This window comes from Solanum stenotomum, chromosome 12 (assembly GCF_019186545.1).
Source record: "Solanum stenotomum isolate F172 chromosome 12, ASM1918654v1, whole genome shotgun sequence".
NCBI classification, from domain to species: Eukaryota; Viridiplantae; Streptophyta; class Magnoliopsida; order Solanales; family Solanaceae; genus Solanum; species Solanum stenotomum.
The window spans coordinates 10631617-10650150 of record NC_064293.1 but is presented as its reverse complement, the minus strand read 5'-3'; the positions used below and the strand labels follow the sequence as shown (position 1 = coordinate 10650150).

The window sequence follows — 18534 nt, the reverse complement described above, 5'->3', positions numbered from 1 at the left end:
TTGCGGATTATTACAATGTATATTATTCTACTTTTTATTTTAATGTGGATTTTAGGGGTAAGTACAAAAGATGGATGGAGTTTTCACATTAATAATTGTTTATCAATAATTTTGACTTTGTTTTCTATACGCATACTTATATTGTTGATTAATTGCAATTTGATGACTTTTCTTTATAATATATGTTGAAAAGCATTGTAAAAAAATTTCTTAAATATAGAATCTTAATACTTTTCTTTTATTTCAAACAATTTCTTTAAGGAAGAGGTTTTGAGGCTAATATATATATATATATATATATATATATATATATATATTTATTTATTTTTAATTAAATACTTTGGACCAGTGGTCCGTTTATTTCTCTTCACCAAAAAGTCATACAAACAATCAAAAAATAAGCCCAAAATAAGAAATGTTCAGCTGACCCATATTAGGAAGTTTAAGACTAGCTAAGTACTAGTCTTCCCCTAAAATAGGGTTTCTTAATTAGAGCTTCCCATAAATCCCAATCCTACTCTCCGCCGCTCCCATGTTTCTTGTTCCCGTCTCCTTGTCGTTGCTCATTTTCTTTCTCTGGTCATTAATGTGCTCCATCCGTGGTTGGGGAAGTGCTGTATTAGCTAACAAAGGTATTTGCTTTTTGATGTTGTTCCACCTCCAACTAAACTAGCAACTAACTTCATCTTTTTTCCAGATGTGAAATCCGGTGGAGGCGTTTGTAGTTCAAGATGAACTTTTTGTTGGGATTTAACCATGACACTCCTCCTGAAGGCTTTGAGGTATATCGACCTGCTGGATCGAGGCTGCACTTCCAGTAATTTATCGGTTTGAGATCCCCCACTTTTTGCTTGTCCTTTTTTATGAGTTAAGGTAGCTCTAGGCTAGAAAGCTTCAATACAACTAGATCGTCTCTTAGAAGACAAAACTCTGATCTGTACATATTATCGTTGTGTATTTCTGATTTGTAACTGCACTTAGCATAGCTTATTGGGTTAATCCTCCTTGTTTTAATTCTCAATGACGGAATTTGTTGTTTGTCTATGTTAATGTTCCGTCTTCCTTTGCTTGGTAGATTGTAGAAACTTCTTACTTCTATCTTCTCTGCTTGATCTAGGGCCATATTTGCTAGATAGTTTGCGAACTGATTAGCTTCCTGAAATATATTCCTTATTTGAACTTGTTTCCTTGATATATATAGTTGTATGTCCTTTATCTTTTCCATTTGTGATCAATGCACTTTTCACTGCTTTATAAACATGTGTTTGAGTGTCAATGAGTAAGTTTCCAGTATAATTTTCTTAAAGTTATGAGTATCACAAAACTGCGTCGCTTTCAGTACCCCTATAATTTCAGCCTCCATATTTGTTGCATCCCCTATGGTTTGGGCATCTGCATATATTATCTCTCTCTTGTTGTCTCTTATGTTGAAGCCATATGAACTTTGTCCAAGATTTCCCCTACATGCACCATATGTATTACATTTCACCTATTCTATTGCTGGTTTTTCCCGGTACACTATTTTATAGTATAGTGTTGGCTTGTAAATACTAAGAGTGGTAAGTATGTCCATCCAATCCTGAGATCCTCCTCTAACCCAAGGATATTTTACTTTCATTAGCATTTGGATTGTGTGTTGACATTGCCCCAGTATTCTAGCATATGTCTCCTCCTTTCCATAGTTTCTAGCATTCCTCTTTTTCCATAACTCCCACAAAATAATTGTTGGTATTGCCTTGAGGATTTGCTTCTCCTTACACTGTCTTGGCCAGTCCCACCAAATAGTAATAAGTTGTTTCAAGTGAACTCCTTCAATGCTAATACCTGCATATGAAACAAAGTGCTTCCATAACTTTTGGGCTATGGGAGCTGTTTGAAAAAGGTGTTGCATTGTTTCCGCCTCTCCCACATTACAGTTGTAACATTTGGATGCCACATGTACTTTCATTCTTTTAAGAACATCATCTGTGGGAATTCGCCTTCGCTATACCCTCCAAAGAAAGAAGGAGATTTTAAACAATAACCCCTTGATCCATATATTATTCATCCATTCTTTCTCTTCTCCTTTCTACCTTGTTAACTGAAAAGCTGATCTAACAGTGAAATCTCCTTGATTATTTCCCATCCACCATGTCTTGTCTGATTCAACCATGTTCATATTGGGATTAATGGTCTCCAGAATGTATTCCACCATTTCCTGAGATAACAATTGACTTAGTCTTACTGTGTTCCATTGCCCATTATGGATCATCTCTTTAACCTCTACTTCCTCCTCTACTCTTTTTAATTTCTGTATAATATAGAGCACCTTGCTTAGTCCAGTTTTTCAGCCAGAAACTAGCAGTACCTTCCTTCTGTTGCCTACATATTTCATGCTCCACATCTTCTCTGATTGTTGCCATTTCCCTCCAGACCTGTGATACACCTCTATTTTGATCCCATAAATGTGCTCCACAAAGATGTCTGAGTTCTAAAAATTCATCACCGTTTAGCAAATAGGACATTAAATATATCATAGAGGGATCTGAAGCCTAATCCTCCTCACTTTTTGGGTAGCACATATCCATCCAAGTTACCCAATGTTTACCTCTTATTCCAACATAGTTTCCCCAGAAGAAATTAGCAAAGAGCTGATGGATTTGGTCTATAACACTTTTTGGTGGAGACATAGTAGATAACATGTAGATTGGAATCGATTGCAATACATGATTTATCAATATATATTTTCCACCAAATGATAGGAACCTGTTCTGCCATGAGAATATTCTAGCAGCAATCTTTTTTATTAAACCCTCAAAGTAGCTTCTTTTCTTTCTTCCATAGTATATAGGAATAGGACAACTTAGATATGTGAACGAGAAGCTACCAGGCCTAATTCCAGTCAGTTTTCTCAGTCATATTGTGATAATCAAAAGAGTCTTGTCATGTAGGTAGAAAAAACTCTTTTCCTTGTTGATCATCTGACCCCATACCTTTTCATAATCCCTCAATACCTTCATCATTTGGATCACTGAATGCCTGTCTCCTGAGCCAAATAAAATTTTATCATCAGCATATGCTCGATGATTAATTTTAGGGCTCCATTTGGGCATTCTGAATCCTCTAAAAGACTCCTGATCATTGAGTTGATTGAGGCTTCTGGATAATACCTCAGCAACCATGATAAACAAAGTTGGAGACAGAGGATTCTCTTGTTTTAGTCTTCTAGTTGAGTGAAAGAAATCATGGCTTTGTCCATTAATTAGTACTGAGTACCAATTTGCAGAAATCAACCGTCAAACCATATCTATAATCATCTCTGAAAAACCAAACTGTCGTAGGACTTTAGTTAGGAATATCCAAGCCACTCTATCATATGTTTTAGCCATATCCAACTTCACCACTACATTAGCCTCCTTGCTTCTTAAGTGTATATCCCTGATAATTTCCCGAGCAAATAATACATTCTCCGTGAATTTGCATCCGGAAAAGACAAGTCATATGCATTTATTTTATTTATAACTTAAAGTGTTTATTCTAATTTTTATACTTATTACTATATCATAACTTTATAAAAAAAACATATTTAAGTGGATAAAAGCATCTTAATGTTCAATTATTACTACTTTAATACTTTCTCTGTCCAATAATAGTTGTTCACTATTGACTTGACACACCTTTAAGAAGTAGTAAATGATAGGGGTAATTTTACCAAACTATAGCTATTAAATATTAGTCATCCAAATGATTAAAATTCATTAAATCCAAGTAAAAGAATTATGTCAGCTATAAAAACTTCTTAAACTTTTCAATCCAATAATTACATTCTTAGATTAACAAGAAATCCAGTACGTTTTTCCTTGAAAATAAATTATGGTGTCAAACTTCTAATAGCTTTCTCAATAATTTTGATCGTTATATCTTCAATCTTCACTTTTGAATCTTCAATATTCCGTTTTGAAGCTCGAACCTTTTTATCCACAGTATTGGAGCCTTCAAATTTAATAATATTAGAACTTTTAAGGGTTTTTTTTTTTTCGGATACATTATCAAGCTCTTTTTTGTTTCTCTTTCTATTTCTTTTAAAATTATGCTTATAATATTATTGACAATTGAGAAAATTCTAAGAAGTAATGCATATAGAAGAAAGAGTATTAGGCACTGAAATGGTAGGACATGTTTTAATAATAAATGTGATTGGCTATTTATTAGATGTTGAAATGAAAATCTAACTTTGACTTATAATTCCAAAGTGTTGGGAAATGAATTCAATAATCTGATTTAGTAAGGGTAAAATGGTAGAAATAGGTAAATTATCCATGAATTTCATAAAGTGGAAAAATATTGTTGTTCATCTAAAATTTTAGATGGACAATAATACTTTTCCACTTTATGAAATCCATGGATAATTTACCCGTTTCTATCCATTTTACCCTTATTAAATCATATTTTTGAATTCATTTCCCAATACTTTGGAATGATAAATCAAAGTTAGGCTTTCAATATTTAATATATTGCCAAGCACATTTATTATTAAAATACGTCATTCCATTCCAATACCTAATACTCCTTCTGCTACTTGCATTACTTCTTTAAAATTCTCTCAATTGCCAATGATATTATAAACATAATTTTTTGAAGAAACAGAAAAGAGCTTGATAATATATCAAAAAAAATCTTAAAAGTTCTAATATTGTTAAAGTTGAAGGTTCCAATATTGTGGATAAAAAAGTTCAAGCTTCAAAAATGAATATTGAAGATTCAAAAGTGAAGATTGAAGATATAAGGATCAAAGTTATTGAGTTTGAAAGCTATTAGAAGTTTGACATCATAATTTATTTTCAAGGGAAAACTTACTTGATTTCTTGTGAATCTAAGAATATAGTTATTGGGTTGAAAAGTTCAAGAAGCTTTTATAGTTGACACAATTCTTTTAGTTAGATTTAATGAACTTTAATCATTTGGATGACTAATATTTAATAGGAATATTTGGTAAAATCACCCTTATCATTTACAATTTCTTAAATGGTGTGCCAAGTTAATAATGAACAATTATTATTGGATAAAGAGAGTAAAACTATGTGTTAAAATGAGTTAGAGTTTAGCATTTAATTTATTTGAATTTGACGATCGCACCAAATATTATTTTTAAAAATCATGATTTTAACTTTTTTTTTTACATTGCATGAAGCACGGCCATGTTTAGTAGTTTAAATATATAACTAGTAATATGTTTACTAGTTTAGGATGATTTTGATTCACTACATATACTCTAATATTTATGAAATTATGATGACGATTGCAAAATGACCTCCAAATTCACATGAAATGCAAATTAAGTTTTCCCCTCTCGCTATCACATCTTATATATACAACACCAGCCTTAGAAGCTGAGTCTACACTTTTGAGCTTTCTTTCAGAGAGCTAAAACTCATTTTTATTTATGATTTTTTTCTGGGATCGCCGGAAAATCAAGATTCTGGTAACCCAAGTAGTTAATTAAAGAAAATAAAGTATTTTCGTAATTATATATATATATATATATATATATATAAGTTAATTAAATGGCGAAAGGTCGAAAGCTGACCATCAGTATGAGTGAAAGGTATTTAGGAAGTTACAGTTACAATCATGCAAATCAAACAGTCAACGAAACATCGGAATTTGGAGAAGATGATGTTTGGTCAACCGTTGATGATATGGTGGTCAACGGTGGCGACGATGATCATTTGATGAACGGCGCTTGTAATTCACGCGCGTCCGCAGAGAGTGACGTCGGAAGTTTTAGGAGCAGCCGACGCCAAGCTGGAGGAGGAGGCGGCTTGTCATTGGCTTTTGATGATGATGCAGGTAAAGCCACGTCATCATCTCGGATCATTCATCAATTTCGTGGACAAGACAGCCTGGCAGCGCAGTCTCCACGTGGACACCACATGGCATCCTCGGCTCCCGTGAATGTTCCTGATTGGTCAAAGATATATCGAGTTGACTCGGTTGAGTCATTTCATGACTCGGACGATGGTGTTGATGATCATGAGTTGGATATGGTTCCGCCACATGAGTATTTAGCTCGTGGATATGGTAGGTCACGAAAATCAACAACCGATTCGATGTTTGAAGGCGTGGGAAGGACATTAAAGGGTCGGGACATGAGTCGAGTTCGAGATGCAGTGTGGAGTCAGACCGGGTTCAATGGCTAAGTCGATTCATCAATAATTATATATATAGTTGTTTATCGTTAGTGTAATTTTTATTTTATTTTTTTGTTCTTTGGGCAATGATTCAAGCCGAATGAATATAGTTTCAGTGAGTCAACCAGGCTGTGATTGAGCCCAATTATATGATTTGATGTTTTCCTTCTCTATATATTTTATATATTTTAATTTGTTTGGTTTCTTTATTTTTAAAATTTTATTATAATAATATCTTTTTTTTTACAACTCTTTACAAAATATGTTTAGAATCACATGATTAAATGATATTTGATATGTTTCTAGCTTCAAATCACATTTTTTTTTTTTTTTTGTTTTATCAAATAAAAATCAGACAAACAAAGTAAAGCAGTATTTAGATAAAGAATTTATGGAGTCCATCTCTGCATCAAGCCATCAAGTCACCAATGACTCCCACTTTCATATTGGTTTTTGGACAGCCATAGTGTTGTAGGAAAAGAAATGGAAAAGGAAATAAAGAATAGATTAAAGTACAAAAGTTATATAATTGCATATTGGAAACACAGTTTGGTAATTGTAACATCATATTTATTAGGTGTGTGTGGGATTTCAATTATATCATAAAATCTTCTTTTATCTTTTTGGTTCACCCCACTAAAATTATTCGTCCTATCCCAATTTAGATGATATATTTTGATTGATTACGATTTTTACAAAAAAATAATCTTTTAAATTTGTGAATTTAAAATAAGTTATAAATATTTATATAATTACAAATACTCTTACTAAGAATTAAATGTAAAATGTTAAATTTAAATCTATATTTAAAAATATCATTTTTTTAGCTAATTCCGGAAAAAAATTGTACACCGTATAAATTGCAACAAAAGGAAATAGAAAAGGAGAAAAAAGGAGATAACTATCTATAAAATTGATTGATTGGCTATCACTTGTCAAATGTCAAATAATAACCCAATAGAAAAGCTAACATAAATTATGAGTTATGACGTATGATATAGGAGTATATTGTTAAAATGTCCTAATCAAATGATTTTTATATTTATATTTATTATAGAAGATCCCAATTTCATATTGAGAAAATAACTTTAAAAAGCTTGCATTTGATGATATTTTGCTCCTTCCTATTTTTTTAATTATCAAATATTAATTCCTTAATGTAAATTAGCTTAAACATGTCTTATCTTGAAATGGTTAGCTAGTATTATAATGACGTAGATTATTTTGTAATGAAGCTACTTAAATAGTTAAATGACAATTTCAAATAATTGCCACTAAAGTGAACAAGGTGTGTGGGACATGAATGCAATAATTAATACACAGAAGGTGGAGCTTAATTATTGCTAAGTAGTATGCGTTTTTTAGAACAAGCCATTACGAATGATTTTTTTTCTTTCTAGGAAGATAATATTTTTAAAATGAGAAACATAATATTTTTATTGTAAATAAGAAAGTAAATTTCACAAGTGTCATTCTACATTAATGGTGTTCTCCACTCTCAAATGCACACCTCGTCTCTATATTCACTCCCACCACCTTAGGCTGATTTGTTTTGTACAATGAATCACACGACCAACAAAATGTATGTGAGGTTCACCCTATTGTCACATCCTTTGTCTTTTTACTAAGTACACGTGTGACATTTGACAACTTGCTTAAGTTCTTGCACCTCTTGCTCAGATTTTGCTATGTCAAGTGTCATGTCCCGCTACTTCACAGTTCAAATTTGACACCGAAATAAGGGAGAAGAATCTAGAGTTGTGGGGAGGTTAGTAGAAGACTCTAGAACTCCCTTGAGAATTTCCAAGAAGGCTTAAGAATTCCCTAGAATATGTAGAGAATTCTAGAATGGGACCAAAGTATAATTATTAGAGGGACTTATAAAGTAAATATTATTTGCACTTTAATTCCTAGGTTGTAGTATAAATAAATGGGGCATTCATTTGTAAGGCATCCAAGCTTGAAGCAAGNGTGGAGATATTAGTGTTGGGGTTATTTGCCCTGATTTCTTACCATAAATAAGATTTCCTTTTAGGAAAATGTTTCAATATTTTGACTAGTCCTTTTCTTGTAGGAAAGGTTTTAGGACTCTATAAATATATGCTTGTTTCTTCTAACTTAATTAGCATTCACAATGTAGTCCTAGGGTTTTGAGAGTTGCGGTTATGGAGGAGAATTTTGTGTACCTCCTTGTATTCCGAGTGAATTGGTTGAGGTTGTTTCTCTCTATATTTTGTACTCTCATATTTATAGTGGATTGCTCATCTCCTTTGTGGACGTAGGTCGATTGACTGAACCACGTTAAATCTGTCTCTTTTGGTGTGTTTCTCGTTTGTCTTCTTACTCGTGGTCTTTCGAGGTTTGCTTTGCTAGCTTCCGCATTACACCTGCTTATTTCGGTCCTAACAAGTGGTATCAGAGTCAGATTCAATGATAGAGTCAGGTTCAGTGGTTCGATAATTGATTATTGAACCAGGTTAGAAAGATAGGTGTTCATCTTGGCGGGCGTAGTTCTAGTCGCAACATTTTTGACAGTAATGAAGATTTTGTTGGAGAAACTGTTTCAGAGAAGTTCTCTGTGTCGAGACGTAGATTTGATGGAGGAGATTATGGAGAAGAGATACAAGATCCTAAAAATTATGTAAAGAAGGTGGACAAATTTATTTTGTCAGAAATTCAGGCCAAGGGGGAGATTTGTTGGGGTTATTTGCCCTGATTTCTTACCATAAATAAGATTTCCTTTTAGGAAAAAGTTTCAATATTTTGACTAGTCCTTTTCTTGTAGGAAAGGTTTTAGGACTCTATAAATATAGGCTTGTTCCTTCTAACTTAATTAACATTCACAATGTAGTCCTAGGGTTTTGAGAGTTGCGGTTATGAAGGAGAATTTTGTGTACCTCATTGTATTCCGAGTGAATTGGTTGAGGTTGTTTCTCTCTATATTTTGTACTCTCATATTTATAGTGGATTGCTCATCTCCTTTGTGGACGTAGGTCGATTGACTGAACCACGTTAAATCTCTCTCTTTTGGTGTGTTTCTCGTTTGTCTTCTTACTCGTGGTCTTTCGAGGTTTGCTTTGCTAGCTTCCGCATTACACCTGCTTATTTCGGTCCTAACAAGTGGGCCGGCGCATGAACGTGGCCGATGACAAATTCAAGACTCTTGAAGACTTCACCCTTGAGGAGACCGGAAACATCCGTAAGGAGTTGGAGGGACGTCAGCGGGCCGAGTTTGAGATGAAGGAGGCTATCACTTCCTTGGAGTGCCGGCTCATGGAGGTATTGAACACAATTGAAACCATGAAGGCCGAAATGAGGACACTCAAGGAAGGCATGGAAGCTGGAGAATCTGCATCACCCGACCGTGATAGGGAGGCCAGGGTCGAGGCTCCCAAGCCACCTATGTTTAAAGGCATCCGCGATGCTCAAGAGGTGGAGAATTTCTTGTGGCACTTGGAGAATTACTTCAAGTGTAACCGGGTGAAGAGTGATGAGACCAAGATCAACACCGCAGTGTTGTATCTTTCAGAGATGGCCATGCTGTGGTGGAGGCGCAAAGAAGTTGAGATAGGGAAGGAGACGTGCACCATCAACACGTGGGAGCAATTCCACGAGGAATTCAAGAAAGCCTTCTTCCCTAATAACGTCATATATGAGGTTAAGCGCAAGTTCAGGGAGCTGAAGCAAACAGGAAGCATTCGGGCGTACGTGAAAGAGTTCACAACTCTAACGCTTCAGATCCCCAACCTCACGGACGAAGACATGCTGTTCCACTTCATGGACGGGTTGCAGAATTGGGCCAAGACGGAGTTAGAGCGGCGACAGGTCAAGACCATAGACGAAGCCATCACACAGGCCGAGTCTTTGACAGACTTTAAGCATGATCGGCATGACAAGGCAAAGGGCAAGGATGCAAGAAGCAGTCATGCCAAAGGTGGGGGAGACCGTGGCCGAGGCAAGGAGCAGCAGGCACATCCTAAGCAGCACGACCCCTACAAGCCGGACAACAGACGGTTCAGGCGCCAGAACTACACGGAGAAGAAGGCGCAGACCACTAAGGGAGTTGGTTGCTACATATGCGGAGGACCACACGGCTATGCCAAGTGCCCGGAGATGAAGAACCTTGGTGCCATCCTACGCGAACGGAAAGAGAAGGATGCACAGGAGCAAGGGCAAGACGCGGGCACGGCGCAGTTGGGCATGGTAGGACTATGCGGGGCGATAGCCAAGCAGACAAAGAAGCCATGAGACTTTACCACGCAGTATGTAGACATCTTTATTAATGGACGTACAGCTCGTGCCATGGTGGACGCTGGGGCAGAAGCAAACATTATGACCAAGACGGCGGCGGAGAAGTTAGGGCTGAACTATGTCCCAAGCAACACCCGCCTCAAGACGGTCAATGCACCACTGACCCCCGTGTGTGGAATCGCCCAAGGAGTGAGCATCACGTTGGGAAGTTGGCAAGGTAAGACAAACTTTACCGTCGCTCCTTTAGATATCTTTGACATTATTCTTGGGCAAGAGTTCTTCCAGCATTGCCATACGATAATCGACCCCCACCTCTAACGACTCATGGTCATGGAGCGGGAAGGGTCGTGCATGGTACCTCTAGTCAAGGTGCCGAAAAAGGAAGGACACGCCCTTTTGTCGGCCATGCAGATCATGAAGGGGCTGAAAAAAGGAGAACCGACGTTCCTGGCCACCATTGCAAGTTCGAGAGAAGACAATGGTGCTAAGAAGTCCTTGCCACCGATCATAGAGAAGGTCCTTGAAGAGAACAAGAACGTGATGCCAGACGAGCTGCCAAAAACTCTACCTCCGAGGCGCGAGGTAGACCACAAAATAGAGTTGGAGGTTGGAGGCAAGCCACCCGCGCATGCACCTTATCGCATGACTCCACCTGAACTAGAGGAGCTAAGGAAGCAGCTGAAAGAGCTCCTCGAGGCCGGTCACATCCGTCCATCCAAGGCACCTTATGGCGCACCGATATTGTTCCAGAAAAAGAAGGATGGATCCTTATGCTTATGCATCGATTATCGAGAGCTTAATAAGGTAACAATTAAGAACAAATATCCTATCCCGCTTATTGCAGATTTATTTGACAGACTTGGACAGGCCAAGTACTTCACGAAGGTGTCCTCCGAAAAGGCTACTACCAAGTACGCATCGCATAAGGGGACGAGCCGAAGACAGCGTGCGTAACCAGATATAGAGTATACGAGTGGTTGGTGATGCCTTTTGGCCTAACCAACGCACCCGCCACATTCTGCACGCTGATGAACAAGATCTTTCACCCCTACCTGGATCAGTTCGTGGTGGTGTACTTGGACGACATAGTCATCTACAACAACACCTTGGAGGAGCACGTAGAGCATCTAAGGAAAGTCTTCCAAGTCTTACAGGAGAACCAACTATACATCAAGCGAGATAAGTGCGAGTTTGCCCAACATGAAGTGCATTTCTTGGGCCATATCATCAGCCAGGGTGAACTACGGATGGACGAGGCCAAAATACGGGCAATCCAAGAATAGGAAGTGCCCACTAAAGTGACCGAGCTGCGATCGTTCCTTGAACTTGCGAATTATTATCGCAGGTTCATAAGGGGTTACTCGGCGAAGGCCGCTCCGCTGACCGAGTTATTGAAGAAAAATAAGCTGTGGGTTTGGAGCGCGGAGTGCCAACAAGCCTTCGAAGGTCTCAAGGCCGCGATAACAGAAGAGCCGGTCCTAAAGCTGCCCGACTTTTCAAAGACCTTTGAAGTACATACAGATGCTTCAGACTTTGCCATTGAGAGAGTCTTAATGCAGGAAAGACACCCAATAGCATTCGAGAGCCGCAAATTGAACGAGACCGAACGACGCTATACTGTGCAGGAGAAAGAAATGACGGCCATTGTACATTGCCTGCACACGTGGAGACACTACTTTCTAGGCTCCAAGTTCGTGGTTAAGACAGACAACGTGGCCACTAGCTTCTTTCAGTCGCAGAAGAAGATCACTGCAAAGCAAGCTAGGTGGCAGGATTTTCTAGCTGAGTTCGACTACGTTCTGGAGTATAAGCCAGGAAGAGGCAACGTTGTGGCCGATGCGCTAAGTAGGAAGGCCGAACTTGCTGTCATCACAACGGTCCATTGTGATATCCAAGATGCAATCAAAGATGGCATGCAGCATGATCCCGAGGCCAAAAAGCTGAAAGAGTTAGCTATCCAAGGCAAGACTAGGCGATTTTGGGTGGAGGATGGCCTCTTGCTCACGTCCGGTCGACGGGTCTACGTGCCGAAGTTCGGGACTATCAGGCGGCAAATAATCAAGGAAAGCCACGACACACCATGGGCTGGGCATCCTGGGCAGCAAAGAACGAGGGCGCTGATCGAGTCTATCTATTTCTGGCCACGCATGCGGGACGACATCGAGTGCTATGTGCAGACTTGTCTTGGTAGAGCAAAGACATCCGGGAAGACTACTAGAGCCACTACCCGTAGCGGAACGTCCATGGGAAAGCGTGACTATGGACTTCATCACTTCCCTACCTAAGTCCGACGGGTATGGAACTATCATGGTCGTGGTGAACAGGTTCTCAAAGTATGCTACCTTCATACCCACCACAGCTGGATGCACCGCAAATGAGGCCGCTCGATTGTTCTTCAAGAACGTAGTGAAGTACTGGGGGCTGCCAAGACACATTATTAGCGACCGAGATCCCCGCTTTACTGGGAACTTTTGGAGGGAGCTGTTCGAGATACTTGGCACAAAACTTCACTTCTCCACAAGTTTCCATCCGTAGACCGACGGCCAGACAGAACGCGTCAACGCCCTGTTGGAGTGCCACCTCAGGCACTATGTCAGTGCACATAAAAAAGATTGGGCCAGAATCCTAGACATGGCGCAGTTTTCTTATAACTTGCAAAGGAGTGAGTCCACCGGCCGCATACCATTTGAGTTGGCGACGGGCCAACAGCCCCAAACTCCGCATTCTTTACCAGCCGCTTTCGAAGGGAAGAGTTTGGGAGCTTACCATCTTGCCAAAGGATGGGAAGAACAGCTTGACACTGCCAAGTCCTGCTTAGACAAGGCAGCAAGCAAGATGAAGAAGTTTGCCGACCGCAAACGACGTCCCACGAACTACAAGGAAGGTGACATGGTCCTGGTGAAATTCAACCCAAGACAGTTCAAGGCACTAAGGGGCGTTCATAAAAACTTAGTGCGAAAGTATGATGGGCCATTCAAGATCGTTGCCAAGGTGGGCAAGATCTCATAAAAGGTGGAGTTGCCTCTACACTTCAAAATCCATTCGGTGTTTCATGCAAGCATCCTCAAGCCATACCATGAGGACAAGGAGGACTTAAGGCGGAACCAATCGCAACATGAACTCATTACTGTCACCGCCTCGCACGACCGGGAGATTGAAGCTGTCATAGATTATCAAGCCAAACGGAAGCGAGGTCAACAAGCCAGCGCCATGTTCCTTGTGCATTGGAAGGGACAATCTCCGGAGGTGGCCACATGGGAGAAATATGAAGACTTATGGCAATTCAAAGACCAAGTCCGGGATTTTTTGCAACAATGCGCCGCGGTCGTCGCATCATCAGGTGGGGGAGCGTGTCATGTCCCGCCACTATCCGGGCCAAATTTTGCAGCCAAGTAGGCGTGGAGGTTTTTAGAGCTAAGGAGAGAACTCTAGAATGCCTTAGATATTTCAAGAAGGCCTTGGAGAATTCTAGACTATGTAGAATTCTCTAGAAAGGGGGGGCCAATGTGTAAATATCTTAGGGACTTCTCATGTAAATATTAATTGCACATTAGTCCTTAGGAAGTAGTATAAATAGAGGTGCCTCTCATTTGCAAGGCATCACTCAAGTGTAAAGCAATCTTCCAAGAGCAATACAAAAGCCTTCTTCCGAAACTCTCTCTTTATTCTTTCTAAGTCTTTCCTTAAGCATTCTCTTAGCGATCCAAGTCTTAAAGGCTTACTTGAATTTACAAGACCTTGAAAGAGTAGTGAGTAAATTGTCAAGGGCCGCACGAAACTTTAGCCAACACTCTAAGTCCGTGACATTAGGCTGATTTGTTTTGTACAATGAATAACACAAGACCAACAAAATGTATGTGAGGCTCACCCTACTATGACATCCTTTGTCTTTTTACTAAGTACACGTGTGACACTTGACAACTTGCTTAAGTTCTTGCACCTCTTGCTCAGATTTTGCTATGTCAAGTGTCATGTCACACTACTTCACAGTTCAAATTCGACACCGAAATAAGGGAGAAGAATCTAGAGTTGTGGGGAGGTTAGCAGAAGACTCTAGAACTCCCTTGAGAATTTCCAAGAAGGCTTAAGAATTCCCTAGAATATGTAGAGAATTCTAGAATGGGACCAAAGTATAATTATTAGAGGGACTTATAAAGTAAATATTATTTGCACTTTAATTCCTAGGTTGTAGTATAAATAAATGGGGCATTCATTTGTAAGGCATCCAAGCTTGAAGCAAGCAATCAAGCAAGTTGTAAGCAATCTTCCAAGCAATAAAAAACCTTCTTCCAAAAGCTCTCTAATCTTTCTAAGTCTTTCTTTCCATTCTCTTAGCTATCTAGCTTCAAAGAGCTTACTTGAGCTTACAAGATCGTAAAAGATTCGTGAGTAAATTGTCAAGTGCCGCACGGAACATTAGTGAATCTCTAAGTCCGTGACAACGTGGTATCAGAGCAAAGATTTGTCACTAAGAGAATGGCTAACGAAGGAGACGTAAACGCCGCTAGCACCACTAATAATAAGTGATAGTTTAGGTATGAAACTCACACTCTCTCAATAGTTTAGGTATGAAACTAAAAAAAAATAAAAAAATAATTTAGGTGTGTTTTTCACGATTGCCTCTTTTTAAAAATACAATTAAGTTCTTCACAACATACTAAAGTTGTCGGAGAATTTTTCTTTTCCTTTTCATTTATTTTACTCAAATACTTAACTTGAAATTCACTAATGAGGTTTTTTTTTATGCATATTTAAGGATTTAATTTAGGCAACAAAGGTACAATTTAAATTAGAATTTTTAAATAAATAAATAATTTAATTACCCTCTCCTCAATTATCCACATCATATCCCTATTCTNTCTAACCCTACACCCACCCCCACCCCACTCGGCCCTCTGCTTTAGTTCTCCAACATTATGACTTCCACCCCTACCCCCAACCCCAACCCACTTCAGTTCTCCAACAGTTGTGGTTGTTTTGTTTTAATTTATTATTTATACTAGTATATGTACCCGCGCGTTGCGCGGATAATATTAAAGAAAGTAATTGTGTTATACATCATGTGTTCAAATTTTTTAATGTAAATTAGTATATCAATGAGTGTAACCTATTAACGTATGAGTTATTATGAGATGATTTGCAAAGCAAGTTTTTCTGTACTTCTTGACACATCTTGAATACTTATAATTTATTAAAAAAGATCAACTATGATACAAATTTATCATAAAATTCTCAAGTTGCAAAGAATATACATCAACTCTAAAATCTAAAATTAATATTATAAAAATATTACATAAAAAAATTTAAGCATGATAGGAATTTAATTAAAAACATAGCATTTAAAAAATATTAAATTAAAAAATTTATATAATGAAAATAATAATAAAATATTAGTTGATCATTTTCTCAGCCTATTTATCACTCCACTTAAATAATCTTAGTCATGCATTTTTTTAAACAAAATTAAAACTAATAAATACGCTCAATCGATTTAGTAATTTAAAGTAAAACTTGAAATAATAAGGAGGCACTTGACTACTCAAAATCCTCAACAACTAACATTATCTCTTTTATTTTAATTTTATATTTTAATTTAATTTTTTTATTCAATGATAAATTATTTTTTGTGTGTAGTAAGTGATAGTTAAATTGTAGTGTTAAAACTTATTTTAAGACTAATAATTATAATTAATTATTAGTAGGTTGAGGAAATACTCAAATTGAAAGTCAAGTAGTCTATTGATTTAGTTGCCTATAATTATTTCCTCTTAATATAATATACGCTATAAAAAGGGAGGCATGAACGTGTTTGCTATAAAGGAGGAGCAAAATTGAGCAAATATTTAGGATCAGTCTGACAATAAAATAATTTATTTCAATTAAAATTTTGGTTATATTGTGCATGCTTGACGGTATTTTGAATTATTATAAATCAGTTTTTGATGTTATTTTTTTGTTTTAGATTTTTTTCTGAAAAACATTTGATGGATAATTACTTTATATAGGAAAAATTGATTGAAATTTAGCTTTATCTAGTATAGAGTTAGTTTACAATTCAAATTTTAAAAAATCAATGGTAACTTCCCATTCAAATTCAAAATTCAAAAAATTAAATATATTTAGTAAAATTTATCGTTATTAGTAAGCTAATTTTAATAAACTTTATCTTTCAATTGTTTTTTATATTTTTATATTTAGAGAAATAAAAATATTTGATAGAAAATTAGTTTATACAGGAAAAAATAAATTGAAATTTGCTTTATCTTAGTATAGAGTTAGTTTTCGATTCAAATTTTAAAAAATCAATTGTAACTTCCCATTCAAATTCAAAATTAAAAAAAGTAATTGTATATAATAAAATTAATCTTTATCTGTAAACTAATTTTAATAAACTTTATCTTTCAATTTTTTGTATATATTTTTAAATGTAGAGAATAAAATAAAAATTTTGATGAAAAATTAGTTTATATAGGAAAAAATAGATTAAAATTTGGCTTTATCTAGTATGGAGTTAGTTTTCGATTCAAATGTTAAAAGATCATTAGTAACTTCCCATTCAAATTCAAAATTTTAAAAATTAATCATATTTAGTAAAATTTATCTTTATTTGCACACTAATTTTAATAAACTTTATCTTTCAATTTTTTTTTATATTTTTATAGTTGCAATAGAAAACTATACTAAAAAATAAGTATTAAATTGGTTGACGTCCAAATTTGAATTTTTATCTTTGAATTTAAATAAATACTATATAAAGAACATAAAAATTTGCCAAAATAATAATAATAATAATTTTTGGGAATTTTTCACATTTTTATTAATAAATAATAATAATAATTTTTTTTATTACTGAAAATAATAAATAATTTATTATTTATTATTAATTTAAATATGAAAACTTCCCCCCCAAAAAAGAAATAACACACTCTATAACCTATCCTATTATACATAGATAGAGAGAGAGAGAAGATTTTAATTTTTTTTCGTAAAAATTATTTTTGTGATGCTGACACATAGGCGCTATCACATTTCCTATAATATATATATTATTATTATTATTATTATTATTATTATTATTATTATTATTATTATTTATTTATTTATTATTATTATTATTATTTAAAAATTTATAAAGAATGATAATTAGCTGTGAAAAGTTAGTTTAAATATTTTATATAAAAAATGATAATTACCCACAAAATAGAGTCCGTACGTATTAAAAATGTATATAACTTAAATATCTAATTGAGGAAATTTGCAAGATGGACAAATAAAATTTAACACCTCTATAATAAAATCTCGTTGCACAACCCACATATCTTAAATTTCATTTGAAATCAATAAAAACAATTATTAATGTTGATTTTTTATAAATAAAAAATTGTGAATATTAAATTATTACTAATTATTAATTAATCTAATTATGTATTACTATTTGGATGAATGGCAAATGTTTCCATTATTTACAGTTTTCCGTTCTTTCCCTTTTAATAATTAATAATAATTAATAATATTATGCTTTTCCTTTTTACATTTTACTGTAAAAAATAAAAGTATACTCATTATAATAACCAATTATGATTTTAAAAATAATAACTTTTACGCATTATTAAAAATATTTGTATGAAAATGAAGTATTATTATTTTATTATATATAGAAGAGTGAGAAACAAAGACAATGAGTGCCTATACATTTACAAAATTTGAATTATTTTTTTCTATATTAATAAAATATTAGAAATGTGTTAAGAAAATGAATACCTTTACATATACGAAAGTATATTCAAATGTATGACTTTCATCTCAACTTCGCCAAAAGTATATAAAATTTGGCCTCTCCAACCTCAAATTTTCTTCCTCAATAATTTTCTTCTTTATTGTAATTTGAATATGATTGATATTTCTTTATTCTGAGAGGTCCAACTACATGTTATTAGATTTTATTGCAACTCATCAATTATAAACAATATCAAAACAACACATGAATTAGAATCAAACTCTCTAAATTGAAACAAAGTACAATTCAAGTTATGAAATATGAATCAGTTTGTTATTCTTCCTTACTTATGAATTTTTTATCTGCATTTATTTTCTCCCCTTTTTTCTGTTTATC

The 18534-nt window shown here is 35.5% G+C and overlaps 1 protein-coding gene and 1 long non-coding RNA gene across 2 annotated transcripts; both read left to right on the top strand.

Moving 5' to 3' along the window:
* The first annotated feature begins 400 nt into the window (after positions 1-400).
* On the top strand, positions 401-1074 carry LOC125847625 (uncharacterized). Its single transcript, XR_007444449.1, has 2 exons — positions 401-632; positions 698-1074. It is a non-coding gene; the product is annotated as an uncharacterized LOC125847625 (long non-coding RNA).
* A 4403-nt stretch (positions 1075-5477) lies between these two features.
* Positions 5478-6359, top strand: LOC125847620 (uncharacterized). Its single transcript, XM_049527260.1, has 2 exons — positions 5478-5504; positions 5535-6359. The coding sequence occupies exon 2, from the start codon at positions 5544-5546 to the stop codon at positions 6177-6179; it is 636 nt and encodes a 211-aa protein (XP_049383217.1). The 5' UTR covers positions 5478-5504; positions 5535-5543; the 3' UTR covers positions 6180-6359.
* The last annotated feature ends 12175 nt before the right edge of the window (positions 6360-18534 follow it).

Bases quoted from the DNA above. Each gene is read 5' to 3' on its own strand.
- LOC125847620 (XM_049527260.1), top strand. From the start codon at position 5,544: ATGGCGAAAGGTCGAAAGCTGACCATCAGTATGAGTGAAAGGTATTTA.